General features: G+C 47.7%; 1 protein-coding gene across 4 annotated transcripts in view; it reads right to left on the reverse strand.

Moving 5' to 3' along the window:
* Positions 1 to 25,145, reverse strand: part of FSTL4 (follistatin like 4) — a 393,315-nt gene that overhangs the window by 26,857 nt on the left and 341,313 nt on the right. For all 4 annotated transcript variants that reach the window (XM_038552156.1, XM_038552155.1, XM_038552153.1 and 1 more), the window contains one exon: positions 12,815 to 12,935. In XM_038552156.1, the coding sequence (XP_038408084.1) occupies positions 12,815 to 12,935 (121 nt within the window). The remainder of the gene's footprint in view (positions 1 to 12,814; positions 12,936 to 25,145) is intronic.

Genomic DNA, 25,145 nt, shown 5'->3' on the forward strand with positions numbered 1-25,145 from the left:
AAAGGTATCTGGAAGCTCCTATTGTCTGATAAAAGAAAGTGTCCCAGTACTTTAGGACAGGGATTTTTCATGGGACCAGAGGTAGAACATGTTGATGCTTATGTAGAAGGAGGTAACACTGTTAATCCTGGAACATGAGCAAGATTTCTAGTGATCTAGCTTGGGAAGGCTGAGGACAAAGAAAAAACTTCATTCCCTTGTTGTGAGAAATGGACTGTGCAACTCCTCTCAAAACTCCTTAGGAGGCTTCTAATCCAATTAACTCAGTCTGAGTTTCAAATCTTTCCTCTGGTTCACCTATGGGGTAAAGCTGGGGGGCTCAGGAGAAAGCCAAATGGACAATCAGCAAAGGGCATGAACCCACCTTCAGAATAGCTCAGAGCTATTTCTGTAATATTGAACTTAGAGGCATCCTAGGACAAAGCACACAGAGACCCAACAACAACACAACCTAAATCATTTCCTAGGTTTTCTTTGTTGGCAGTTTTGGGGAAAAGTTCCAGGGTACGACAGAAGAGTCTTGTTGTAGATCAGGTCACTGGGATGGAGGAGGTAAATGGGGCTCTAGCTAAGACATCTAGAGGGCTGCTTAGAACATGGAAGTGGATTGCCTTTCTCAGACTCCCTTTTGTTCAAAAAGAAAAGAAATAATAACTTATCTAGACAACTTCCCTACACTGTGAATTTGGAAGAGGGAGGAATGGGGTTCAAGTTGAATAGATAGTAGAGTTTTGATCAGGAAGGTGTAATTCAAGAGCACAGAGCTAGAACTGGGGGACCTAGGAGCATTGGACCAGTGGGGAATTGGAGAAGGTGGTAGAGCGCCCAGAGTTCTACAGTGTGGGTGGCCATGACCTAGGAGTTAATAAACTTCTGCTCTTGCTATATCACCATTTATTTATACAAGCCTGCCTAGCACACATAAAGTAGATCCAAAGAATGTGAGGGAAGGATCAATAGAGAGGCAGAAATGACTGAATCAGTAAAAAAAGACTAGAACTGATAAATAAATAAAAGACTTGGTTTGTTATATATATTAATAAGATAGCCAAATCTTTGACAAGTTTGATCAATGAAAAAAATAGAGAAAGAACATAGGGAATTAAAAAATATGAAAGTATTATATTTAATGATAGGTAATAAATCTGAAAATCCAAATGAAATAGATCACTTAAAAGGGAACATTAATGAAAAAACTCTCAACAAAGTCGATATAGAAGGAATGTACACCAACATAATAAAGGCCACAGATGACAAACCCATGATGAACATCATACTCAATGATGAAAAGCTGAGACCTTTTTCTCTAAGATCAGGAATAAGACAAGGATGCCAACTCTTGCAACTTTTATGCAACATAGTACTGGAAGTTCTAGCCATAGCAATTAGGCAAGAAAAAAGAAAGAAAATGCAGCAAAATTGGAAAGGAAGAAGTAAACGGTTACTATTTGCAGATGACATGACACTATATGTAGAAAATCCTAAAGACTCCACCAAAAAACTACAAGAACTGATAAATGCCTGTAGTAAACTCAAAGGGTACAAAATCAGTAAACAGAAATTGGTTTCATTTCCGTACACTACTAACAGGCAATCAGAAAGAGAAATTAAGAAATTAATCCATTTGTGATTGCATCAAAAAGAATAAAATACCTAGGAATAACCTTAACCAAGGAGGTAAAGGACTTGTACTTTGAGAACTCTAAGGCTTTGATGAAAGAAAGTGAAGTTGACACGAACATGCAAAAAATATTCTGTGCTCATGGACTGGAAGAATTACTATTGCTAAAATGTCCATTGTACTCAAAGCAATCCACAGATTCAATGCAATCTCCATCCAGAATTAGAACAAAGAATTCTAAAATTTGTATGGACCACAGAAAACCCAAATAGACCAAGCAATCTTGAGAAAGAAGAAAACTGAAAGTTTCACTCTCCCTGATTTCAAACTATACTATAAAACTATAGTAATCAAAGTAATCTGGTACTGGCATGAATGCATGTGTGCATGTGTGCGCGCACACACACACACACACACACACACATACACACCCCAACCCAAAAAACAAACCCATACAGATCAATGTAACAGCCCACAAAAAAAACTCCACGTATATATTGATCCATATATCCATGACAAAGAAGACAAGAACATACAATGGGTAAAACACAGCCTCTTCAATAAACAGTGTTGGGAAGACTGGACAGCTACATGCAAAAAACCCAAACCGCACCACTCTCTTATACCATATACAAAAATAAATTAAAAATGGATTAAAGACTTGAATGTAAGACCTAAAACCAAAAAACTCCTAGAGGAAAATAGCTGGTAAGCTCTCTGACATCAGTCTTGGCAATCTTTTTTTGGACATGTCTCTTCAGGCAAGGGCTACAAAAGCTAAAATAAACAAATGAGACTACATCAAGCTAGAAAGCTTTTGCATGGCAAAGGAAATGATCAACAAATGAAATGGCAACCTACTGAATGGAAGAAGATATTTGCAAATCCTACATCTGCTAAGGAGTTAGTATCCAAAATATGTTTAAAGCACCTACCCAACTTAATATTAAAAATCCACAATTAACCCAATTAAAAAATAGGGGACTTGAATAGACATTTTTACAAAGATGACATACAGATCCAACAGGGATATGAAAAGATGGTCACCATCGCTCATCACCAGGGAAATGCAAATCAAAACCACAATGAGCTCTCACTTCACACCTGTCCAGTTGGCTAGTATCAAAAAGACAGTAACAAGTGTTGGTGAGAAAGTGGAAGAAAGAGAACCCTGAGCACTGCTGGTATGAATATAAATTGATGCAGCCACCGTGAAGAACACTGTAGAGGTTCATCAAAAAGTTGACAGTTACCCTATGATCCAGCCATTTCACTTCTGGGTATTTATCTGAAGAAAACAAAAACACCAACCCAAAGAAATATATGCCTACTGATGTTCACTACAGCATTATTTACAATAGCCAAGATATGGAAGCAATCTAAAGTGTCCATCCATAGAGGACTGGATAAAGGAGATATGTATCTATACAGTAGAATATCACTCAGCCATAAAAAGAATGAAATATCATTTGTGACATCATCGAAGGACCTGGGGAGTATTATGCTAAGTAAAATCAGACAGTGTGGAATCAAACACAGAAAGACACATGCCATATGATTTCATTCATACCTGGAATCTAAAAAGCAAAACAAATGAGCAAACAAAACAAAGCAGAAACAGATTCACAGATACAGGAAAAACACTGCTGGTGAACAGAGGGTGGAGGGCTTGTGGAGGGAGCAAAACAGGTGAGGGGATGAAGAGGTACACACTTCCAGTTATAAAATAAGTCAAGGGTACGTAATACATAGTGTAGGGAATAGAATCAACAATACTGTGTAACAATTGTGTCTGGTGACAGATGGTGACTAGATTTATCATGGGCATCATTTCATAATGAATACTGAATTACTATGATGCACACTGAAACTAATAGAATACCGTATGTTGATTATACTTCTAGTAAAAAAAAAATGGAAACTTAAAAGTATTGAGAACTAATCAAGAAGAGAATATTTAAAACATTTTCAAGTGCTACTTTTCAGTTACACAAGATGAATGAGTCCTAGAGATCTTCTGCATAGCATAAGGTCTATAGTCGACAACATTGTATTGTACATTTAAGAATTGATTAAGAGGGTAGATCTCATGTGACCGGTTTTTACCACAAACAAAAAGATAAGAAAAACAAAAATGAAGGGACACAAGGAAACTTTTGGAGGTGATAGAGACAAGTATTACTTGGATTGTGGTGATGTATCATGGGCATGTCCCATGTATACATGTCTAGTATACAAACTGTATACATTAAGTATGTGTCTTTTTTTGGTAAATCAATTACACCTCAAAAAAAGGTGTTTTTAAAAAAGTGCTACTAACCCCAAGATACCCTGAGTCGTTTCATAGGAAGTTTCTTTTGTACATTTAAGGAATGGATACTTCCTAGAGAATATGACAGAGAAGATGTTGCAGATTGTATCGTGAAGCCACTATAACCTAGGAACCAAAACATGCCAAAGGGAGCACAAAAAAGATGACTACGGACCTAACTCATGTAGGACTTGATAGACCAAAATCCCAGGTGACATATTGGCAAATCAAGGCTAGCATGACCAAATATAATATGTTTCAATGGCTAACTATCAGGAAATCTGTAATTAATCACCTTCCAGATCAAAGCAGTCAAAAAGGAAAAAATCATTTGGTTCTCCTGCTAGACAGTGAAAGGGCTTTTGAGAAAAATTCAAAATCAATTCCTTAGAGGAAAAAATCTCAATAAAATAGGAACAGAATGATATTTGTTTCCTACAATGAAGAATATCTCTATAAAAAGAAGAAATAGCACCATTCTTTTCAGAATGATGAAACATTAAGTTGGGAAAAAAAAGCAAAAAGGAAAGAAGGCAATATCAGACTCTCAACTTGAAGCAGTGTTTGTCAATTGAAGGCAAGAAATGAGAAGTATTAAAAGGATAGAAAAAATTATATTTTACCTGTATATGCTCCAGATAATGAACCCCAAAGTAGTAAGGTTTAGTAAGTGACTGCAGAAAGGGAGCCAGTACCATAGCATATAAGACTAATAGCTTACTTACTTACTGACAGCAATCAGACAGAAAACACATTGGGCCTAAATGAAAAAACTGTAAAACCTCACTGAAGACATAAAAAAGACTTGAATAATTGGAGAGACATGTTCTGGGAGCTGAAGCTTTACTGTGGTTAAGAAACAAGCTACCCCAAACTAAGTCATGCATTTAATCTAATTGCAATTAAAATCAATTGGTGGGGTCTTGACAAGACATTTCTAAAACTTACATGGAAAAAAATGTGCAAGAACAGCTGAGAAATTTTTGAAAAATGAGAGTGATGATGGGCATTTTCCCCTACCAGATTTTACAAGTATGACAGCAGCAAATGCTGCAAAGCAGGGGGAGGTGAGGTGAGCAACAGGGGAGGGCTGAAGGAACCCCTACCTCTGAGTCAGGCGACATACTAATGGTCTGGATTGGTTTTACAAAGCTCTGTCGATTCATTCCATGCAGCCAACATTTATTAAATACCACCCAAGGGGCAGGTGTTCCGGACAGAGCAGGGAGTAAGAGCGTAGTAGCTCTTATCCACATGGAGCTTGGTGTCTGGGGGAAGGAGAGTCATCAGTGGATTCCAAGTGTGATGGGCATTACCAGAAGGGAGCTCTGGGGGCTTGCGGACAGGGGTGTGGGAAGATTTGCCAGAATAGAGCAGGATCCACTCTCCAACTCACAAAGGAAATCCCGAGCTTCCTTACACCTGCGCTGCTTGTCCCTTTACTGATAGTAGCTTTGTCTGTAGGACTGGGGACAGTGAACTGGCCTCTTCAGTGAGAGGGCCAGTGGTCAGCACCTCCTTGAAGACTGTCCTTTGTCTCAGCCCCGACCTTTGATAGAATCTGTGGACCTACCCAGGAAGTTTTCAAACCATAGTGTATATCTGCATCCCCTGGGAGGGGGTATGGTTGTTAAAACAAACACTGGCCCCACACTGTGGTCTCTGATCCCGGAGGTCTGGGATGGGGCTGGAGGATCTACTTTTACCGATCAGGTTCTGAGAGAAACCCGGAGTCAAGTCTCACTTGGAAGCTCTGGAAGACCAATTCAGGGCTAACTCTGAGCTGAAATGCATGGCCCTATTCTAGAACAAAATGAAACTGAAAGTCAAGGGTATGCAATAAGTCACTCACTTAAAAATATAGGACTATCTACTGGGTAAAGACAGCTCCACTGGCAGGAGTTGAAACACTGCTCACAGGTGCTCACAGGGAGGGGTACGCTCTGTTGGCCATGAGGTCTCCATGAGCCATGCTGGGGGCCGAGACCATTCCTCCTTGGATCTCCATCCCTCCAGCAGGACTACAGTGAGGGCCTCAGGCCTCTGCATGCTCCATCTGTCCAAGCCCTCTCTTTCCAGTTTTGCCCTAACTCCACAAATAGGGATCATCAGGACACTTTTCTTTGTGCCCTCCATTCAGGGTCATGTTCATCTTCACAAGACGCCTGGGGCTCTCGGCCATCCCTCATCCCACAAACCTTCGGTGTATCTTCTGGAACTCATGTTCAGTCATGAGCAAAATGTGCTATATCCTCAAACCCTTGTATGAATGTTCCTTCACCTTCTCAAAATGGAAACCTGGCGACATTGCTTCTACTGCAGCCTCTTAAGGGGACGTGGCTCTGAGCCTCACCTCCTCCTGGAGTGGGCTGGGAGGTGGGGCATGTGTCCTCCTCTGTTCTCACCTTCCCTCTTCTGGTTCTGCATCGCCTGCCATGCCCAGCTGCATTCCAGATCCCATCCTTTCCCGCCTGTTCCAGGACATTGCCCTGGCACATCCCTCCTACTCCGGTGCCTTTCCCCCTTCCTAATGAGCATTCTCATCAGTCCATAAAAAGCTTTTAATTTCTATCTTGGAAAAAGCCCCCAGACCTCTCCTTCCCCCAACTTCTCTCCCCAGTGCTGCCCGATTTTTGTCCTTGGAAGCCTCCTAAAGAGTTGCCCATATCTGGGGGCTCTAATTTCTCTCTCCATTGCCTCCTGAGCCAGTTCCAGGCAGACATTTCCCCACCAAACTGTGGAAACGGCTCTTCTCCAGCCACCCCCACATGCCAAACTTGACCCAATGGCCAACTCTCTGTCCTCATCTCCCCCTGAGCTGTCCTCAGCATTGGGCACAGCTGACCACTGCTCCTTGGTCCAACCTGTCTCTTCATCTTCAAACTTAGAAACCCAACTGGCTGCATAACACCCAGCATTTACCATGTCTGCATGAGCTTCTGAGCTTCCTTCCTGAAACCTGCTCCTCCACCCTCCTCTTATTTAAGAATATAGCCAGTGTCCTCTGTCCAGATGTTCAGACCGAGATCCTTTGGAGGGACTAGTGACTTTCCCATTAAGTTGACAAAACATCAACTTTTCAGTAAGGCCTTCATTTGCCATCCCCTCTAGCATTTCTACCTTTTATCTGACTTTCCTTATCCCTTTGTGTTTTCATTTTTCTCCTTAGTCCTTGTTACCTGTAGACTTGCTCCACGAGGATAGATTTGGGTCTGCTCACGGTTTCCAATGAGTGGCCTGCAAGGGGCCTGCAGAACTCAGTACCTATATGTTGAATGTGGATTATGCAGACACTTGACAGATGAAGTGGCAGCAAAGGGGTGGGGAGAGCATTCTCAACTGGGGTCAAGTTCATGGGCTGGAGTATTTGGGGAGGGATGGGGGCCAAGAGATGAGGTTAGCAGGTGGTGGGAACCCAGATCACAGGGACCAGCCTGTATGTATGCATCTATGAACGTGGTCTATGGGCTTTTGCGGCCAAGAAGCTGCTGCCACCCTTCTGTGAATCAGTGACTAGGTCTCCTATCCTATTTGTCCTGATAGGCTTGCATGGAGGAGACTACGGGGGCATAGCCAGGCCAACAGCAACCGGAGGGACCCTGCATGCAGTCCTAGGCCCCCTGGCCTTCCTGGCTCAATGCCCTGCACAAAGGGGGCCTGTGCTGTGGAATGTAACTGCAAGGCACCAAGAAGCTCCACTGAGAGGCCCCTGACTTGACCACTTGCTAACTGGCAAATTGGCAAAAGGATTTTTTTTTTTTAAAGCATCATCCCATCAGTAGTGGGGTGGGAGCTCACTCACTGCCCTGAGACCCAACTGTCCTCTTTACGCATGATGACAAGTCTACCAATCCTGCAGCTGGTGTGGCATAGGCCCCTGGCTCTGATGAACACCTGCTTGCCTTGAGCAGAAGCTGTGACTCCTGCCAGAGCCAGAGCTCTGGATCCAGCTTCCTGCTAGGACAGGCAAGCTCAATAGACATAGGGGGTGTCAGAGACATGCTAGGAGCCCTGGTCCCCACTGGAATGGGACCCAGTCAGACAAAGTCCTGCATTCCCACTGTGAGAGACCAAGGGGTGGAGCTGGAGACACAGCTTCCTGCTGGCAACGGTGATCCACCTGTTTTCCTTTGGCCTTACAGCTGTATTAACTCACACACTAAAAATCATTTGAAATTAATATATTCTGGGTAAACACATTCATTTTCTTTTAAATTTGCAAAACCCTCCAGTGAAAACATTTGAATATGTATCACAGAGGTCTGTTTTCTTTGGGAAACATGGATCATTTCCAAGGTGAAAGGCAGCATAAATATGTCCTAAGTAAGAGGTGCCTTCACAAAAATACCAAGCTAGAGTAATAAACAGATTTGGGAGAGGATTATTGTGTTTTGGGAAGGAATCGTTACTTGTCTGAACTGTGGGGAGTTCGAGGGTGTTTTTATTTTAATGGGTTCATCATTTATGTCTGAACTTCTCGCTCCTTCCTATGAGGGCAATGCAGGAGGTTTGTGTGAAGTTATAAATCATGTCAGTGTTTGGGCCTCCTCTCTGGGAGGCCAGGTCTATGAGGAAGTTACACTAATAATTGGAGAGAAGTAGTTGTCTAGAAGGGCTCCCTTTAGCCGAGCAGGTCAAGGCAGAGTTGTGGACGGAGAAGCCCTCCCAAGATGGTGGCCTGGCCTGTATATGGGGTCTGGCCTGTGCACCAGGAAGTGGGGAAGCTCCAGAAAGAAGCATTTTATTCCTGGTTTGGCCAGTTTCTCTGGGTCTTGATTTTTTCCATCCGTATAATGAGTTGCATGCTCCCTGAGAGGCCACCAGCTCAGGCCATTTGTGTCCACCAACTATAGCTAAATGTGGCTTGAGACAACTGAACATCTCTCCCATATGTGTCCTGCTCTGGACTGTGAACTCACCTGTATCAGGCATTCTCCAAGCATTTTAGACAGATCAGCTGTCATCAGGCCTAGAAGGCAGGAGGTACTAGTGCTATTTCCATTTTACAGGTGAGTCTATTTGCCTTCCTTGTGTATAAAGGACAGATCAGTACAAGCCCTTGAACTCAGGTGTGTCTGGCTCTGAGTTCATGTCTTGACTCTGGGACAGAGCTGTTGCCAGCTCAGGTCTGCACCGGGCCTAGAGGAGAGAAGCCCCCACCCGGCTCCTGCTCCCTGGAGTGCTAGCTCTGGGTCTTGGGCTCCCAGGTCGCACATGAGCTCCCCAGCACATCTGTCATTTGCTTGGAGCCTTCTGAGAAGCAGGTAACTGGGCAGGGCCCTCTCTCTGCCCTTCTGCATTCCCAGCCCCTTCTCTCTGGTTGAGGAGAAGCTATCTGGGGGAACAGACACGAAACATCGCTCGCGGTATGCCCCAGATGATGCCTTAGCTTAGTAGGCCACAGGCCACCTGCCAGGCCAAGTGGGGACCAAACCAGACCTTCAATAGCACCGCTGAGCACCACACCATATCTCACCCTGGCAGCTCAGGGACCTTTTCCATAGTTTTCAATCATGCTTGGGATGAATGGCAAAAGGGAACAAACGCCCCAGGTAACTTTGGCTGCTGATTTCTCTCCCCCTTCTTCAGGAGACTCCTCGGCTAGGCAGCATTCCTTTTGTCCTGAGCACCAACAGTGCCCTCTCAGCCTTCCCAGCAGCTCTGCCTGAAAGCCTTGGCACCAAGCTGCAGCCTGCAGAGCCCCCTGCACCTACCGCCACTGTGGGCTTCCACGGTACACCGGCCCTCCTGGGACCTGGAGCACCATTGGGATTCTGCACTGGGATGGGCTGAGCCCCACCGGAGCTGGACATCTGAGCCACACGGTTTGCCAACTTCAGTTCCACTGAGGCAGGGGTCACTGCTGTGGCCTGGTCATCATGTGCTCATGATGCCATCTGTTTCCAGCCAGGCTTGAGTGCAGCACTAGGGGCAGAGGGGAATGAGGCAGGGTGCCCGTCCCCTGCCCTCCCTAGGGTGTAGTCTGCTGCAGCCCAGTGCTGAGCTGCTGAATGACCACATCTGTATCCGACACCCAGATTCTCCAATAGCAGTAACACTGTGCCCTGGTAAGGATGGGTATGGTAGGGCAGGGCAGGTGTCAGGAGTCTGAGCTCTGGAGTCAAAATCTGCTTGGCAACTGCAGGGCTGGGTCCTGGGATCCTGAGATCACTGCATCTCTCTGAGTGCTAGTTACCTCAATCTTGAAACAGGGATGGCACACAGGAGGTGTTCAGTAGAAGCTATCATAATGGTCTCTTTCATACCATTCTATTTTCAACAACTTCCCATCTTTCTACGTAGGACATTTCCCTTCTCTCTCCCCAACACAGCAACCTAACTTCTAAAATACTTGGAAAGCCTTGCATCTTATTCCCAGGTCAGCAGGCAGTGGACATCTGTCCTTGGGAGGCAACTCCAGGCATACTTTAGTATGGCGTGCCCTTGAGCGGGCTGGTTAGTGGTCCCCCATGTCACCCCCAAGTGCCTGGGAGTCAGCCTAGCCCAGGAACCTTGTGGGCTACTGGAGCTAGGGCCACCCAAGTGACCTTGTCTGGCTGTCATGGGAGCTAAGCTCAAGGGGCCAAATTAATGACATAGGACACTATCACAAAGTACAGAGGTCCCAGCATGTTCCCTCCGACTGCTGATAGTGCTTCCACTGGAAGAGAAGCCTTCAATCCATCAGCAGTTAAGAAATGGATCTCAAGTGGCCTCTTTTGGTTCCCAATGGGAGGTTTTGATATGTGTGGACTCCCTTGGGTCAAAAGCATCCTCATTGGAGACTGGATAATGGCAGAGCTCCAGGGTGGGGGTGAGAGGTGGCTGGGGATGGTGTGAACAGGACTCTCCAATGCCAGCTGCACAGCCTGCTTCACACCTGGTGGGAGAGGCCCAGCAATCCCTCCTGGTGCTTCTGGGTCCGGGCCTTGCTCTTAGATTCAGAGCTGGGAGTGGCAAACTGGCTCATCCACATCATGACCTCAGTCTCAGAATTCTGGGCAGGATGGGGCAGAAGGGCACCCCGAGCACCATGGACTTGCCACTTAGTGTATGAAGGCACCTAGGACCAGAGTCTCTTCCTGAGGCGAGTATAGACTCTTACCTGTGACATACTCAGGTCCCTCCCCCTCCACAGGTGGCTCCCCTCCCCTGAGAGAGTCATTTGGGGGAAATAAAGGGGACAAGGCTCAAGCCATCTCCCTGTGGCACCTGCCCCCCACTCCCTGCACCCCACCCCCCGCCACACCCGCCATTCTTGTGAAGTGAGGGCAGGATGCAAAGGGCAGAATTAAAAATCTGCGAATATTGGTTCATTTCCCTTCTCCAGGCTTGTCTGAGGACCTGAGGGGCCTGGGACAAACCACATAGAGCTGTTTCCCAACCAGTCACCAACACTGTACCATGCTGGGCATCACTTGCCAGTTTCAGATGGAAAAGCCCTCTTCCCACCGCAAAGCACGCGCTCTGCCCCTGCTGGAGGAGAGCCCTGCGCACTGCCTGCTGGCCACACTTCACACTGGCCCTAAACTGAGGTGGGGTTAACTCCCCCAGGGGCTGTCATAACTAGAAACTCCTGGGTTATTTCTGCGGCAATCCAGTGACATTATCACAGGCCTGCATTCAAGCCTGTGAGCACAGCTACAAAACCCCAATTAAATACGTCCCAGGTCAAGGGAAATACGAAGATATGGGTTAGCTGTGTATGGCTATAAAAATCCCTCAAACATCCTGTAGGGTAAATGTAGACTCCAGCTGAGCTCACCCAGGTGTCCTTAATGGCTTGTTACCCTGGTTCCAGAGTTAAGTGAAATTGAGCCTCATTATGTAATTATTCTTAACACCTTGCTCACTTTATCTCAGAGCAGAAGCCCTGAGCACCAGCTGGCACAGATGCTCTAGGGCTGACTTGAAGTTTCCACACTGACACAAGAACACCCTGCTTAGTGCTAGGCGTCCAAGAGCACAGCTGCTGGCCCAAGCCTGGCTGGGCGAGTCTAACTTCTCTCGGGTGTTGATCTGCTTTGCATTGTGATGGCTTATTTGTTCTGAGGGCTGGAGAGGCCAGGATGGGCCAGTCAGCAGTGTGATGCAGAGGTCAAAGCACAGTCCCAGGTCTAGGAAGACACCCACCAGTGGTGTGACTCCAGACCAATGGCCTTACCTAGAGATTTCTCCATAACCTGAGTTGAAACGACATACTGACTAGCAAAGTGCATGTGATGTGTTAGCACAGGGATTGGCTAGAGTAAGTGCTTAGAAAACACTATTTTAATCGTTGGTGTTGTCATCAGGAGTTGTCATCAGGAGGGGTTTATTATTCCCAGCCTCTAGGAGTCCTGGCAACTCAGGGGTCCCTGAGAAGCAACGAAAACCTCCTGAGCCTGTTCAGGTTCTGTCTTAGCGGGCCAAGTGGAGGCTTGGTGAGCCTTTTGGGGAGGGAGATGGGAACCAGCCCCTGCTGGAGGAAGTCCTGCCTCCCTGGCCAAGTGATATGGGTGCATAGCACCCAGAAGAGCAGTGGTGTCTTTTAGCGTCTGCTACTCACAGGGTCCAAGAGCACAGCTGCTGGCTGTCACTGTGGCATGGGCAGGGCACATTCTACAGGGTTCTGCTAGAGCCTCAGCTGCTGAACATGACTAGCCCAAATGACTCACCCCCCGCACCACTATCACTTCATCAGAGGTGGCTTCTGGGTGAAGCCAGAGAAACTAGTTGGCTGGTTTTGCCCTTTCTCCACTGCTCCCTTTACTTCTGAGAGAGATGGGTTTTATTGGACTCAGACACATTTTTCAGATAGAATATAGAAGTGGGAAGGGTTGCTGTGAGCAGCATTTTGGGAACGCTTTGAGGGGACGACATGCATGGAGCCATTTACTAACCATTCACCTGCAGGACGTGGGTCTGGAAGAGCTCATCATGGCCGGAGGCGTGGCAGGTGTAGTTGCCCATGTGGACGGTGGTCACCTTGGTGATGTAGAGGGAGTTGTCCTCTCCGAAGTCCTGCACAGGGTGAGGAAGACAACGAGGTTGGCCTCTCTACTAAGTAGGCTGGGAAGGAGAGCCAGTTGTCCTGCTTTTGCAGGAAAACAAACCCTGCAGCTGAGCCCCCTTGCTCAGCCAGAGCTGCCTGCAGGGCTGTGCCGGCCTGGGCAACAGGAACTTCATTGGTCTTCCTTATTGTCTGCCTGGAACTTGTATATCCACTTAAGGCCTCATTCACCTCTGTGGCCAGGCTGGAACACCTTCCCTGCTTGCTGCTCTCACTTTTTAAGATTGGAGCTCACCTCTTCCTCCTACTAATCCTGAGCCTGCTTGGCAGGTTTCCTGGGGGTTCTTATCCACCTGCTGAGAAGCTCTGCAGGATGGCCTTGTGTAGGGCTGGCAAGCTTTTTTTTTTTTTTTTTTTTTATAAAACTCAACACCTAAAAACCAAATAATCTAATTAAAAAATGGGCAGAAAAAATGGGCAGAAAACATGAACAGACATTTCTCCAAAGAAGACATACAGATGGCTAACAGACACATGAAAAGATGCTCATCACTTATCAGGGAAATGCAAATCAAAGCCATAATGAGATATCACCTCACACCTGTCAGAATGACTAAAAATCAACAACACAAGAAACAACAGGTGTTGGTAAGGATGTGGAGAAAAATCCTCATGCACTGTTGGTAGGAATGTAGACTGGTATAGCTACTTTGGAAAACAGTATGGAGATTCCTCAAAAACTTAAAACTAGGAACTACCTGCAGACCCAGCAGTTGCACTACTAGGTATTTACCCAAAGAATATAAAACTATGAAATGAAAGTAATACACACACCCCTATGTTTATAGCAGCAATGTCCACAATAGCCAAACTATGGAAACAGCCCAAGTATCCGTCAACAAATGAATGGATAAAGAAGATGTGGTATACAGACACAATGGGGTATTTTATTCAGCCATCAAAGAAGAATGAAATTTGCCATTTTCAACAGTAAGGATGGATCTAGAGTAGAAGGCTGAGTGAGGTACATCAGAACAAGACTGATACCATATGATCTCACTCATGTGGAATTTAAGAAACAAACCAAATTAGCAAAGGGGAAAATAAAGAGAAAAAAGCAAACCAAGAAACAGACTCTTAACTCCACAGAACAAATTGATGGTTACTAGAGGGGAGGAGCCTGGGGGGATGAATGAAACAGGTGATGGGGATCCAGTAACCATACTACAGGGTATCTACCCAAAGAACACAGGAACACTAATGCAAAGGGATACATGCACTCCTGTGTGTACTGCAGCATTATTTACTATAGCTAAGTTCTGGAAGCAGCCTAAGTGTCCACTGACTGATGAATGGCTAAAGATGTGCTACATATACAAGGGAATATTATTCAGCAATAAAAAAAGAATGAAATCTTGCCATTTGGAACAACATGGATGGAACTAGAGTAGAATGCTAGGTGAAATAAGTCAGAGAAAGACAAATACCATATGATTTCACTCATGTGGAATTTAAGAAACTAAACAAAAAAGTGTAGGAAAAAAATAAGAAAAGAGGCAAACCAAGAAACAGACTTTTAACTACAGAAGACAAACGGATGATTACCAAGGAGAGGGGAGTGGGTGGATGGGAGAAATAGGTGTTGGGGATGAAGGAGCACACGGTGACAAGCACCAGGTGATGTATGGAAGTACCAACTCACAATACCGTACACCTCAAACTAATACAACACTGTGTTAACTAACTGGAATTAAAACAAGAATTTTTTTCCCTAAAGGGACAGATAGCAAATATTTTTGGCCTCATGGGCCATAGGGTTTCTGCTATTTAACTCTGCCTTGAACCACATAGATAACCATAATAATACATAAATTAATGAGCATCCATAAGCTCCAATGAGATTTATTTATTTTTAAGATTTATTTATTAGAGAGAGCGAGCTCATGACCAAATGGCGTGGGGGGGGGGGGTAGGGAGAGGGGGGGGGGAGAGGGGGAGAGAGAGAGAGAGAGAGAGAGAGAGAGAGAGAGAGAGAGAGATCCAAGTAGACTTGGGGCTGAGCCAGAGCCAAAGGAGAGACTGGATCTCACTACCCTGATCACGACCTGAGCCAACACCAAGGGTCAGACGCTTAACTCACTGAGCCGCTCAGGCGCTCCCAGTGAAATTTATTTAAAAGAATAAGTGGTGGGACAGATTGGGCCTGCGGGCGTAGATGGCCTACCACTGGGTCAAATCTATCTTCATCCCAAAACAATTCTAAGTGGCTTGCAGAGACCTGGATAACCCACGAAGGGAAACAGAACTCTGAGGAAAATGAAGGCAAACAAAATAGCCAGAGAAGGGAAAGAGTTGAGGGGGGCGGAAGCCGGGGGTCAGAGTGCCCTGATAAGCCCCCCGGCTGAGCAGCACTGCCCCAGGGCCTTTCCGGTCAGGTGCATGTGCTCTTGCAGACCTGCACATGGCGTGGGCCCTGGCCAGGTGCCCCCTGCAGACATGCTGGAGAGTGGCATTACCCTGTGTTTCCGGGAGGCTCCTCATCAGGTTTGGGGTTAGCTAGCTCCTTGACATCTTTGAGGGGTGGTGCCCAGAGCCGACAGGGACAGAGGAGGTCCTGGCTTCCTGGTGAGAAACAGGGCGGTGCACTGCCAGCCACGCTGGCTGAGGGTGAGGGGAAGCCTGGCGTGGGACTCCGGAGACTCAGATTTTAGTTGAACTCTGTCACTGACCAAATGTCCCCTTGTCCCTCTGGGCTCTGGTTCCTCCACCAGCAAGTGGCGGACAGTCCATGTACCTGCCTGCCTCATGGGGTGCTGAGGAGATCTGGCAAGAGAACACACGTGAATACTTTCCCAGCGAGGGGAGCATGACATACGTAGGGGTATCACTGGTTATTATTAACAGGACGCGCAAAACTCCTCTTGACCCCCCGGAGCCAACACCAAACCACCCCTCTTACCATTCCCTGTGCCCTTCTCCACAGAAGCCATCTGGTGGCGGGAGGGAGGGAAGGCCACCAGTCACCGTGGCACAAGAGCTGTGCCAGAGCTGCCATGGAGCAGCTCCCTGACCCTCTGCCTTGCTCACATCCTGAAGGGCCTCACTGCCACCATCTTGAGTCCTTTGAAGATGCTTTTTGGCTAATTAGCCCGGTGAGGGAGCGCGGGCCCAGAGAGAAGCTTGGGGAGGGCGCGGGGGTGGTGGCGGTGGTGTTGCAGGCCAAGGTGGAGCGCAGATGCACGCAGCCCGCTTTCATTATCAGGAAAAAGCCACACGACGCACTCCCACCAGAGTAAAGTATTGCAGAGGCTGCCAGAGCCCAGCGGCTTTTCTCTGAAGCATTGCTCTGTTTAAAAAAGCCCCATTCCTATCACTCTGTGGAAGCTTCGATAATAAAAATAAAACACCAGATAGCTGATTTGTCCTGTGTCATAACAGAGTCATAAAGGGTTCATACCTGAGTTGCTTATGAAAAGTTAATGGTTAGTCAATTCTGGGCTGACATATTTCTGGTCTAAGCTGTTTGTGTGTCAAAACCTAAGTGTGGCGGAAAATAGATTTGGCTTGGAGGCTCCAAGGCTCCCTGTGGCGAGGTGGCGTGTCGAGAATAGGGCAGGGAAGTTGGGTGCGGTTCCCGCTTCGGGGACCCCTCTATACCTCACCTGGGTGGTTCCAGGGCCGACTCCATCCCCAGGAGCAATCCCAGAACCGCTAGCGGGGGGCGCCCTGGCACATTCCCTCGACTGCCTCCCCGGGCGTCGCGCCCACAGCCCATCCTCGCCCGAGGCCCCGAAGCCCCGAAGCCCGGCGAGGGTTCTGGCGGCCCCTCGCTCCGGTTGCCTCCTCGCTGAGGTCACGTGGTCACGGGCCCGCACGTTGCTCAGGCTGAGAGGTGCGCCAAGGCCGCGGTCCGCACCGATCAAGGGTCAGAACACCAGCTCCCAGGCTTCCGAGCTAGCCATGAGCTAGGAAGCTTCATATGGATTTGCCTTGGATGATCCTCAGGAAAGAAAACAAAACCCAAGCCAGAAAACGAAACAAAAGCCCAGGCCCATGGGGTGAGGAAGCAGAGCTCTCCTTCACAGCGTATTCAGGATCTGATCTTGTCTGATGACCTCACTGTGACCGGTGGGCCAAGGCTCCATCTTCTTATCTAGGGGACGGTGGGGACCCCCTCCCCTGCCCCTTCGCTCTGTCCTCCACGCAGCGGCCAGACCCTACCCCTGCACCCCGAGTCACAGCCCTAGAGGGTCTCATTGTATCCCCACTCCTTCCACTCTCCCGGCTCATTCCGCTCCAGCGCTGTGGCTCCTTGCTGTTGCTCACGAGCCAGGCATCCTGTGCCCTCCTCCCCAAAGGCTGTCAGTCTGGTTTGCACCCAGGCTCAAATGTCATCTGCCTGCCCTATCTGTAACCCCTACCTCTCACGTCTCATTTTGGGGCACTTACTGCCACTTCGCATACCATTTGTAACTGCCCCCCCCCCCCCCCCCCCCCCCCCCCCGCCCCACTAGGACAGGAGCTCCCCAGGGAAGGCAGGGATTGTGGTGCTGCATAGTGCTCACTGCCACGTCCCCAGTGCCTGGGAGGGCCTACCTCCTCATGGGCCGTCAGCAGATACTCTGTGAATGGATCAGATCACACAAGATCCGATCTGCAGGGACTGTGTTCTGGTTCTTTGGGTTTGACAACAGAGGCACCTGCCTCCTGCCTTCCCATCCACCTGAACATTGCCAGCGATATGGGGTCAAAATGAGGTGGTTGGCAGGGAGGCAGAGAACTGATCCCAAGAACGGTGCCCCTGTTTCCCAACCCCGTCTCTTTTTCCATGCTTCATTCCTCAGGCTGGTGCATGCTGGGATTGGCCAAAGAGAAGACTCCACTCTGAGCAGCAGGCAGAGATGGAAAAGCCCTTGCATGTGATCTCAGACTCAGCTGATGACTTTTGGGGAGCCCCTAGCAAAGTCATTTAACCTCTCTGTCTACTTTTCCTCATTGCTGCTGGCGGCAGGAGCATAACTCCTGGGTGATCACTCAGGTGCTAAGGGGTGTGCGTCCATTCTTCAAGGGCACTAGGGGATGCTGGATGCATTACGGGTCTCCTTTGAGCACCTAACTTGTTACCAGCCTATGGCTTAGGCTCTGGGGAGAAGCTGACTGTGGGAATAAATAAAATAATGTCTCTGGGCTAAAACAATAGGCATCATATAATTATAGAACAAAGTGCATATTGTTTTCTGGAACATGAATACTGGCTACTGAAATCAAATTTCCCTCATTGGATGTGAGGAAATTACTTTAAAATTGATTTATAAGAAGCTACATAAGACTAAACCTGTAATCCTTCCTCTCCTGAATGTTCTTTGAGATGTGTCTGAATGCTGCTATCAATGCTTGATTGCATCTCTGTAATTGTCTTTTTATGGATGGCTTTTTTGTTGTTGTTCTGATGCTTAGAAATATATTAGCAAAATCAAGGTTCCTTCCAGAAATAAACAGATGCCATATTAGACCATTCTTTGTACTGATGCACATCTGTCTTTGGGAAAGAGACAATTTTACTAAAAGGCATAGTTTTTGTCTTTTAAAAAGCTCTTTTGTAAGGATCTGCCCTTAATAAAGCAAGTAATTAAATGAGACTTAAGTATTAAACAATATTTAAGCAGAGGCAAGATGGGGGATGTTGTCATAGTGATACATGTGACTCAAGTCTTAAGTAATATTAAAATGAACCATCAATGCTGAATATTTAGTGACTAAATGTTCAATGCAAGGACTCCAGGGTGATTGTAGAGTTTAGGTTAATGATACTGCCAATGGTACAAGTTAACACTCAGTTTAGAATCATTTATGCTGAGCTTTTCTGACTCAGCCCTTCTCAGGAGCAGTGCTTCTCAGGAGCCCTCTGCCCTGGCTCTCTTTGGGGAGGATGGAGTCTAGGAGAGGGTCTTTTCCCCATGCTGGTTTGATTCCAGCCCCTAGAATTCACTAACCCTAGTATCCCTCCTGCATAAACATTTTAACAGGAAAGCCCAAACACTGAACAATATGCAGCCCCTGGATGATGGCTGGCCTCAGAAATGTCTGCACCTCACATGTCCGATATCCAGACCAAGCAAGGACGAGCTGCATCCCGGGTGGGCACACACAAACATCCACGTGAACACATATAGTACACGTAAGCATGCATGGTATGCGCTCACAGCACCCCTAGCCCCCACCTCATGGCTCTATAGCTTAACCCCACACTGGGGTTCTCGTGCTCTGGCCACTTCCTTTCAGACCCTTAAAGGACATACTTGCCACTCTGCATGTACCTGCTCACAGTCCTTGTAAGAAGTCCCTGCAACTTGAAGTAATCCCTAAGGAGCTGCTGAACATCTAGGGTTCATTGGAGCAACCCGAAGTCGGTCATTTCTCTTGCTCATTCCCAGGCCCAGGCCAGGGAGTCACAGGTGTGAGAGAAGTCACTGTGGGGAGGGCTCCTGGCTTCCCCAGGACTGCAGGGAGTCTGGGGTCACTGGCTGACTCAGGTTAATATGATCATTCTCCCTCATGACTGTGAGTGCCAAAGAGGAGGCACCTCCTCTCTCTGTGTACTACCATATTGTCCCCAGCGTGCAGTTCAGTTGGTATTGCTGAACGAATGGAGGTGTGTCAGCCGACGGTGCTGGCTCTCGGGGAGCCCTAAAGCGAAGGGTAGTGAAGAAGTAACGTTATCCAGAGTGACGCCTGGCCTTCGTTTGCCTGGAGGCTTTGGCCATCAGACTGTCAAATATATGATTTATGATGGGGGCTCTGCCCCGTGCAGTACCAGTTGTGTCTCCTCAGGCGCCAGGGGCTAGAGGTCATCCATGTGAGTAGTACATAATCAAGCTCTAGTGGGAGCTCTGGACACCAGGTTTGGGTGAGCGTCCCTGGCTGGCAGTACCTCATGTGTGTGGTTATATATTGGTGCAGGGAAAGGACAAAGACTGCACCATGACGCACCAGGAGAGAACAACGGAAGCTCTGCGTCTGGACCCCCCTGGGTTCTGTGCCATGGGGCTTCTTCCCTTGGCTGATCTTTTGTTTGTTTATAAACCACAGAAATTTACTTCTCATAGTTCTGGAGGCTACAAGTCCAAGACCAAGGTGTTGGCAGATTTGGAGTCTGGTGAGAGCCTGCTTCCTGGTTCTCAGAAGGCTGTCTTTTTGCTATAGCTACATGTGCTGGAAGAGGCCAGGACTCTCCCTTTCTTAAAGGCACTAATCCCATTGATGAGGCTTCTACTGTCATGACCTAATCACCTCCCCAAAGTCCCACCACCAGATAGATACCCTTCCAATGGGGGCTAGGCATAAACATATGAATTTTGCTGGGATACAAATATTCAGTCTATGATATCAACAGATGCTTCCACATAAGCAGTAATGTACAAAGAATAAAGGAGCTCACATTCTGGGTAAAACAGAGAAACAGATTTCAGGCTTACACCCAGCCTAACTCTAAAAATAGAGTAAATATAGGACACAACATTTTTAAGCACAGTCTCTGATCTCTGAGAAAAGGAAAACATGAGATGATGGCCACACTCATTCCAGCTCTCTGTTAGAACTGCACACAGAACCAGCACCCAGGGAACTACAACAAGGGGAAAAGAAGTCAGAATACAGGGCCCTTGAGATAGCTGGAATTTGAGAGCTGGAGTAGCAGAGAGGACGGGGCTTTGTAGGAAAGCAGTACCAGGAATTTCCTAGGGCACCCTTGAATCACTAACATCCCGATGCTCAGGCTGAGATTCAAGGCCTCCCAGAGGACATGTCCTGGAGTTTGTGAGCTGAGCAGAGGTTCTAGAGATTGCACACTGTTGAGAGTGTCCAGGAGGGAAAGACCTGGGTGAATATCTTAGGCATTCCCTTGACTGATTGTAACCTACACTTATCCCCTGTAATAAACCGTAAATGTGAGTTGAGTCCTTCTGGCAAATTACTTAACCTGAAGGTAGTTTTGAGTACTTTCCACTCTTGTAATTGATGCCAGAGTGAGAGAGGTCTTGTGTGGACTGCTGTTTCTAACTTTGTACCGGGTTCTACAGTTCAATCAGGGGGATTCTGACCTGGCTGTGTGGATGCTGAGCATTAGGCCTGGGGGCAAATGTGAATGTCCAGGTGCACACAGGTGCCTAGGTACTTGCCCCAGAGAGCTCATGTCAGAGTCACCGCTCTGAGCCCTCAGCTTATCCACCCTCAGAGGCCAGAGGGCAGACACCTCTTGACTCCGGGACCCCAGGATGAGTGGTAGCTTGTGGGGCCCTCTAGGGAGTTTTGGGCCTTGGGTCCTTAGCTCATCAGCCTGGAATGCTCAGCTGGGGCAGGGAGGGACTCAGGTGACACAAGGCAATGCAGAGATCACCTGAAGCTCCAGACCACCTCTAACCTGCCACCTTCACCTGGGCAACATGCAACACTCCCAGGCGGATGCTCGATCAGGAATCTCTACTCTGAGAAGGCCCTATCAGCTCCTCTGACCTGAACCACACTCAGAGCCCTGATAGCCAACTGGCATTCTTGCTGTCCTTGAAACACTCCAGGGAACATTTGATTAAATTTCCTTTCATGGCTCATTTCAGGGACCAAGAAGACCTGCAAACAGGAATTTTCTCCTCATACATGTTTGAAATTCTTATACAGGCATACTTCGTTTTGTCACCCTTTATAGATACTCTTTCTTTATTTCTTTTTTTTTTTTTTTTAACCAATTAAAGGTTTGTGGCAATGTGTATAGAACAAGTCAGCGCCACTTTCCTGACAGTATTTGCTCATTTCATGTCTCTATCACCTTTGGTAATTCTTGCAATATTTCAAACTCTTCCACTCTTATATTTGTTATGCTGATCTGTGATCAGTGATTGCCACTCATCGAAAGCTCAGATGATGGTCTTTTTTTCCAACAAGAAAGTATTTTTTAATTAAGTAGTTACTTTTTTTAGACATATGTTATGGCATACTTAAGAGACCATACGGCATAAACATAACTTTTATATGTACCAAAAAATTCATTTGGCTCCCTTTATCACAATATTTGCTTTATTGGATAGTCACATTTTTGCAGTGGTTGGAACCAAACCCACAATATCTCCAAGGTATGCCTGGATACTGTTGGATGGAGTATAAACTGGGACAGCTTGTTTTCGAGGGAGATTTGGTGATTTCAATCAAACTGAAATCGTGCTCACCCTTGGATGTAGTCATTCTACTTCTAAGAACTTATCTTATAGACCCATTTACACAAGTGTGCAAGCAGGTGTGTAATGAGGCTGCTTATTGTACTACCAGTTGCAGTTAATAAAGCCTGCCAGTGGGCTGAATGTGAGCTCCCTTGAGTGGGGATGGGGAGGACAGCTGAGACAGGGCAGGCACTTGGGACTCTGCACCTAGGGTCTAGAAGCTAGCTCAGAACTTCCCTGAGGGACCCTATGCCTTTGACATGGGGCCCAATGTGATCACTGAGCACAAGTGAAGCTTTGAAGTCAGGACTATGAGAGAAGAGGGGTGACCCCAAAGAGACCACTGAGAAAGCAAAGGCCCAGTAGAGGCACCTGATGGGAGAGAGCCCTCAGTGAGTTCTACGGTCTGCAGGATCCCGGCTCTGCGCCTGTCTCTTGTGGAGCTCTGGCCAATATTCCTAGTGGCTTGAGCCAGATGTTCGTCTGCAACCAGGGTTTCTGATGTAAGCTGGAAAGAATTGGCCAAAGCCTTTGAGTGCCTCAAGTATAGTGTTTTCCAAGATTTTAAAACAAAATGTACCCAAGCATTTAATGAGATTATTTTAATGCAGAACCTACAACCTGTCTATCGTGTTGCAAACAGCTCTCCATGCTAATCAAACGCCTCTCATCTTTTTACAATGGATTCATGACTGGTTCATATAAAGACAATAAAAAATTAAATGAGTCATGAGCTCCTAAATCATTCTCTTTTGGTCTTTTTAATAAACTCACTTCCAAAGTGGAGCTGGCTGAGAGCATATGCTTCATTAGAGTTATTTGTTCCTCGTTTTATACCATTTAGGCATGGGAAAAAAAGTGAACCTTTTAACACATCCTTCAAACACTACCACAAATACTTTGTTCTAATGGGTTTTGTTTTTCTGCTTTTATCACTGTTCTCCGCCTACTGACATCTGAAAGCCCCAAATAGCAAGATTTGGTGAAGGAAAAAACCCGACAGAAAAGAGTAGCTCTTTCAAGTCATCGGAGATATACTGGGTTTGTTATAGACTCCCTTTTTAAAAAGACGAATACAATGGAAAAATGTTTCCTCTCCCTGAGACTGTCCTGGCCAGGCAGTTCCCTGTGCCATGCTCAGAGCCTCCTGCCTTCTGCTTTTGCTGGGACAGAGGCCAGAGGGCTAATGAAACCCTGCAGCGTGGTCCCTGTGGGGCCACCCCCAGAGTGGACACGTCCCGTGGGGGCCTGGGCACCATAGCGGGGGAGGAAGGGCCAGCTGGCCCCACGGTGAAGCCTTGGCAAGGCTGGGTGCTGGGGGTCATGTCCCCAGAGCAAGATTGACTGCAGCCCCAGCAAGTTCTGAGGCTCTCAGAATTACTTTATCCCCTTTGCTTCATGGAGTTGTGCCAAGAGGTAGATGGCATGCTGCTTGTGAAGAGACTGGCATTACACCTGGCCCCTGGACACGGGTTAGAACTCCTGCATTGACCCTAGCAAGGGTTCAGCACCTCAGCTTGATCTGTCATTGGGGATGTCCTCACGGGCAGGTCCCTTGTCCCTGAGGGTCATAAGGGATCAGGAGGAAGACAGTTATGAGGAGAGGGCAGGTGATACTGTTGAGGAAGGATGTGCAGACTAGCTTTGGGGACGTCACTTCACTTCACCCTGAGTGGTTGCTGAATGGTCTGGGCAGCAGGCTGAGGCCCAAAATGGGTTTGCACATTCAGTCCCTGCAGAAACTGAGTCAGTCTTCCCTCTCAACCCCCAGAATACTTAGTATGGAGGGCAGGGAAGGGGAAGGGGTGTGTGGATCTGCCCCTGAGACAGGCCCCCAAGCCTGGCTGTGAGCCTTCAGGAGACAGGGTCTGCCGGGGCGGCTTGCTGGGGAAGGCCAAGGCTCTGTGGCCCAGGTGCAAAAGCCAGGGGCCCGGTGGGATCAGGGGCGTTCCTCATTTCTCTGTGGGATTCTCATGTCCCATAGATCCCTGTCCTATCACAGGACTGTATGACCTCATATCCTGGAGAGTCCTCAAAGGCTAACCTCTTTGGTCTCCTGTCGGCTTGGGGCAGGCATCTTACTGCCTCCTGGGGGCACAGGGCTTCCTGATGACAGGCTTCCCCCAGGGGCTCTGGGTGTGGCCCCTGAGAGTGATGGAGCGCTCTTCCCCTATATGACAACATGTTGTGTGAGCAGAGCAGGGCCACAGGCGGGGTGAGCAGACCGCAGGCTCACACAGGAGGGCCTGGGGGCGGGGGCCGGTCCTCTGCCACGCCAGCACGGCACGCTCCTGGACACACCTTGGAGCTCCAGCTCTGGCCCAAGGCCTCCTCCACATCCCTTAGCTTCTGAGGTGGGGCAGTGGGCCGCGGGCCCCTGCAGGTGAGGTGGGGGGCCCCACGGCCAGGTCTGAAGGCCCCGGGACCCACGACGGCTTTAGTAAAGAAACCAGCTTGGCCAGGAAGTAAATTACAGGTCATTTCTCGTTAGCTCTGGGGAATGTGTCCTTGGATAGAAACTATTGATTCCTCATCAAACAGACAGAAGGAGGAGCCATAATCCAGGGCTCCCTTGCCTAGAGGCTGCTCCCCATCTCTGAGGGCTCTTGGTCCCAGTGCTGGTCTATCTTGGGGGTGGGGAGGGGGAGGAATTGTTTTCCCAGATGCAGCCAAGGGCCCATCTGTCCGTCCGTCCATCATCAGGCCCTGGGCTGTAGTGAGGCTCAGGCCTCCTGCAAAGGGTTGGCTGAGGCACACCAGGGGCTTGCTGGCAGCCTTAAGAAGTGGAGGGCACTGCGCTGAGCCCGGAGCCCTACACAGCCTGGGGTGCTGCTCCCGGTTCAAAGCCACTAGCCACTAGGGAACCCAGCAGGCTCCTTTCGTTTTGGGGCCTGACAGTATTTGGGGTTCTCCTCGGTTACACATGTAGTCTTAGTCATCATAGGATGACTTATGACTCTTATAGGATAAACTTCTGACCATGTCACTCCCCAGTTAAAAATCTATGGTTCC

Source organism: Canis lupus, chromosome 11 (assembly GCF_011100685.1).
Source record: "Canis lupus familiaris isolate Mischka breed German Shepherd chromosome 11, alternate assembly UU_Cfam_GSD_1.0, whole genome shotgun sequence".
Taxonomy (NCBI): Eukaryota; Metazoa; Chordata; class Mammalia; order Carnivora; family Canidae; genus Canis; species Canis lupus.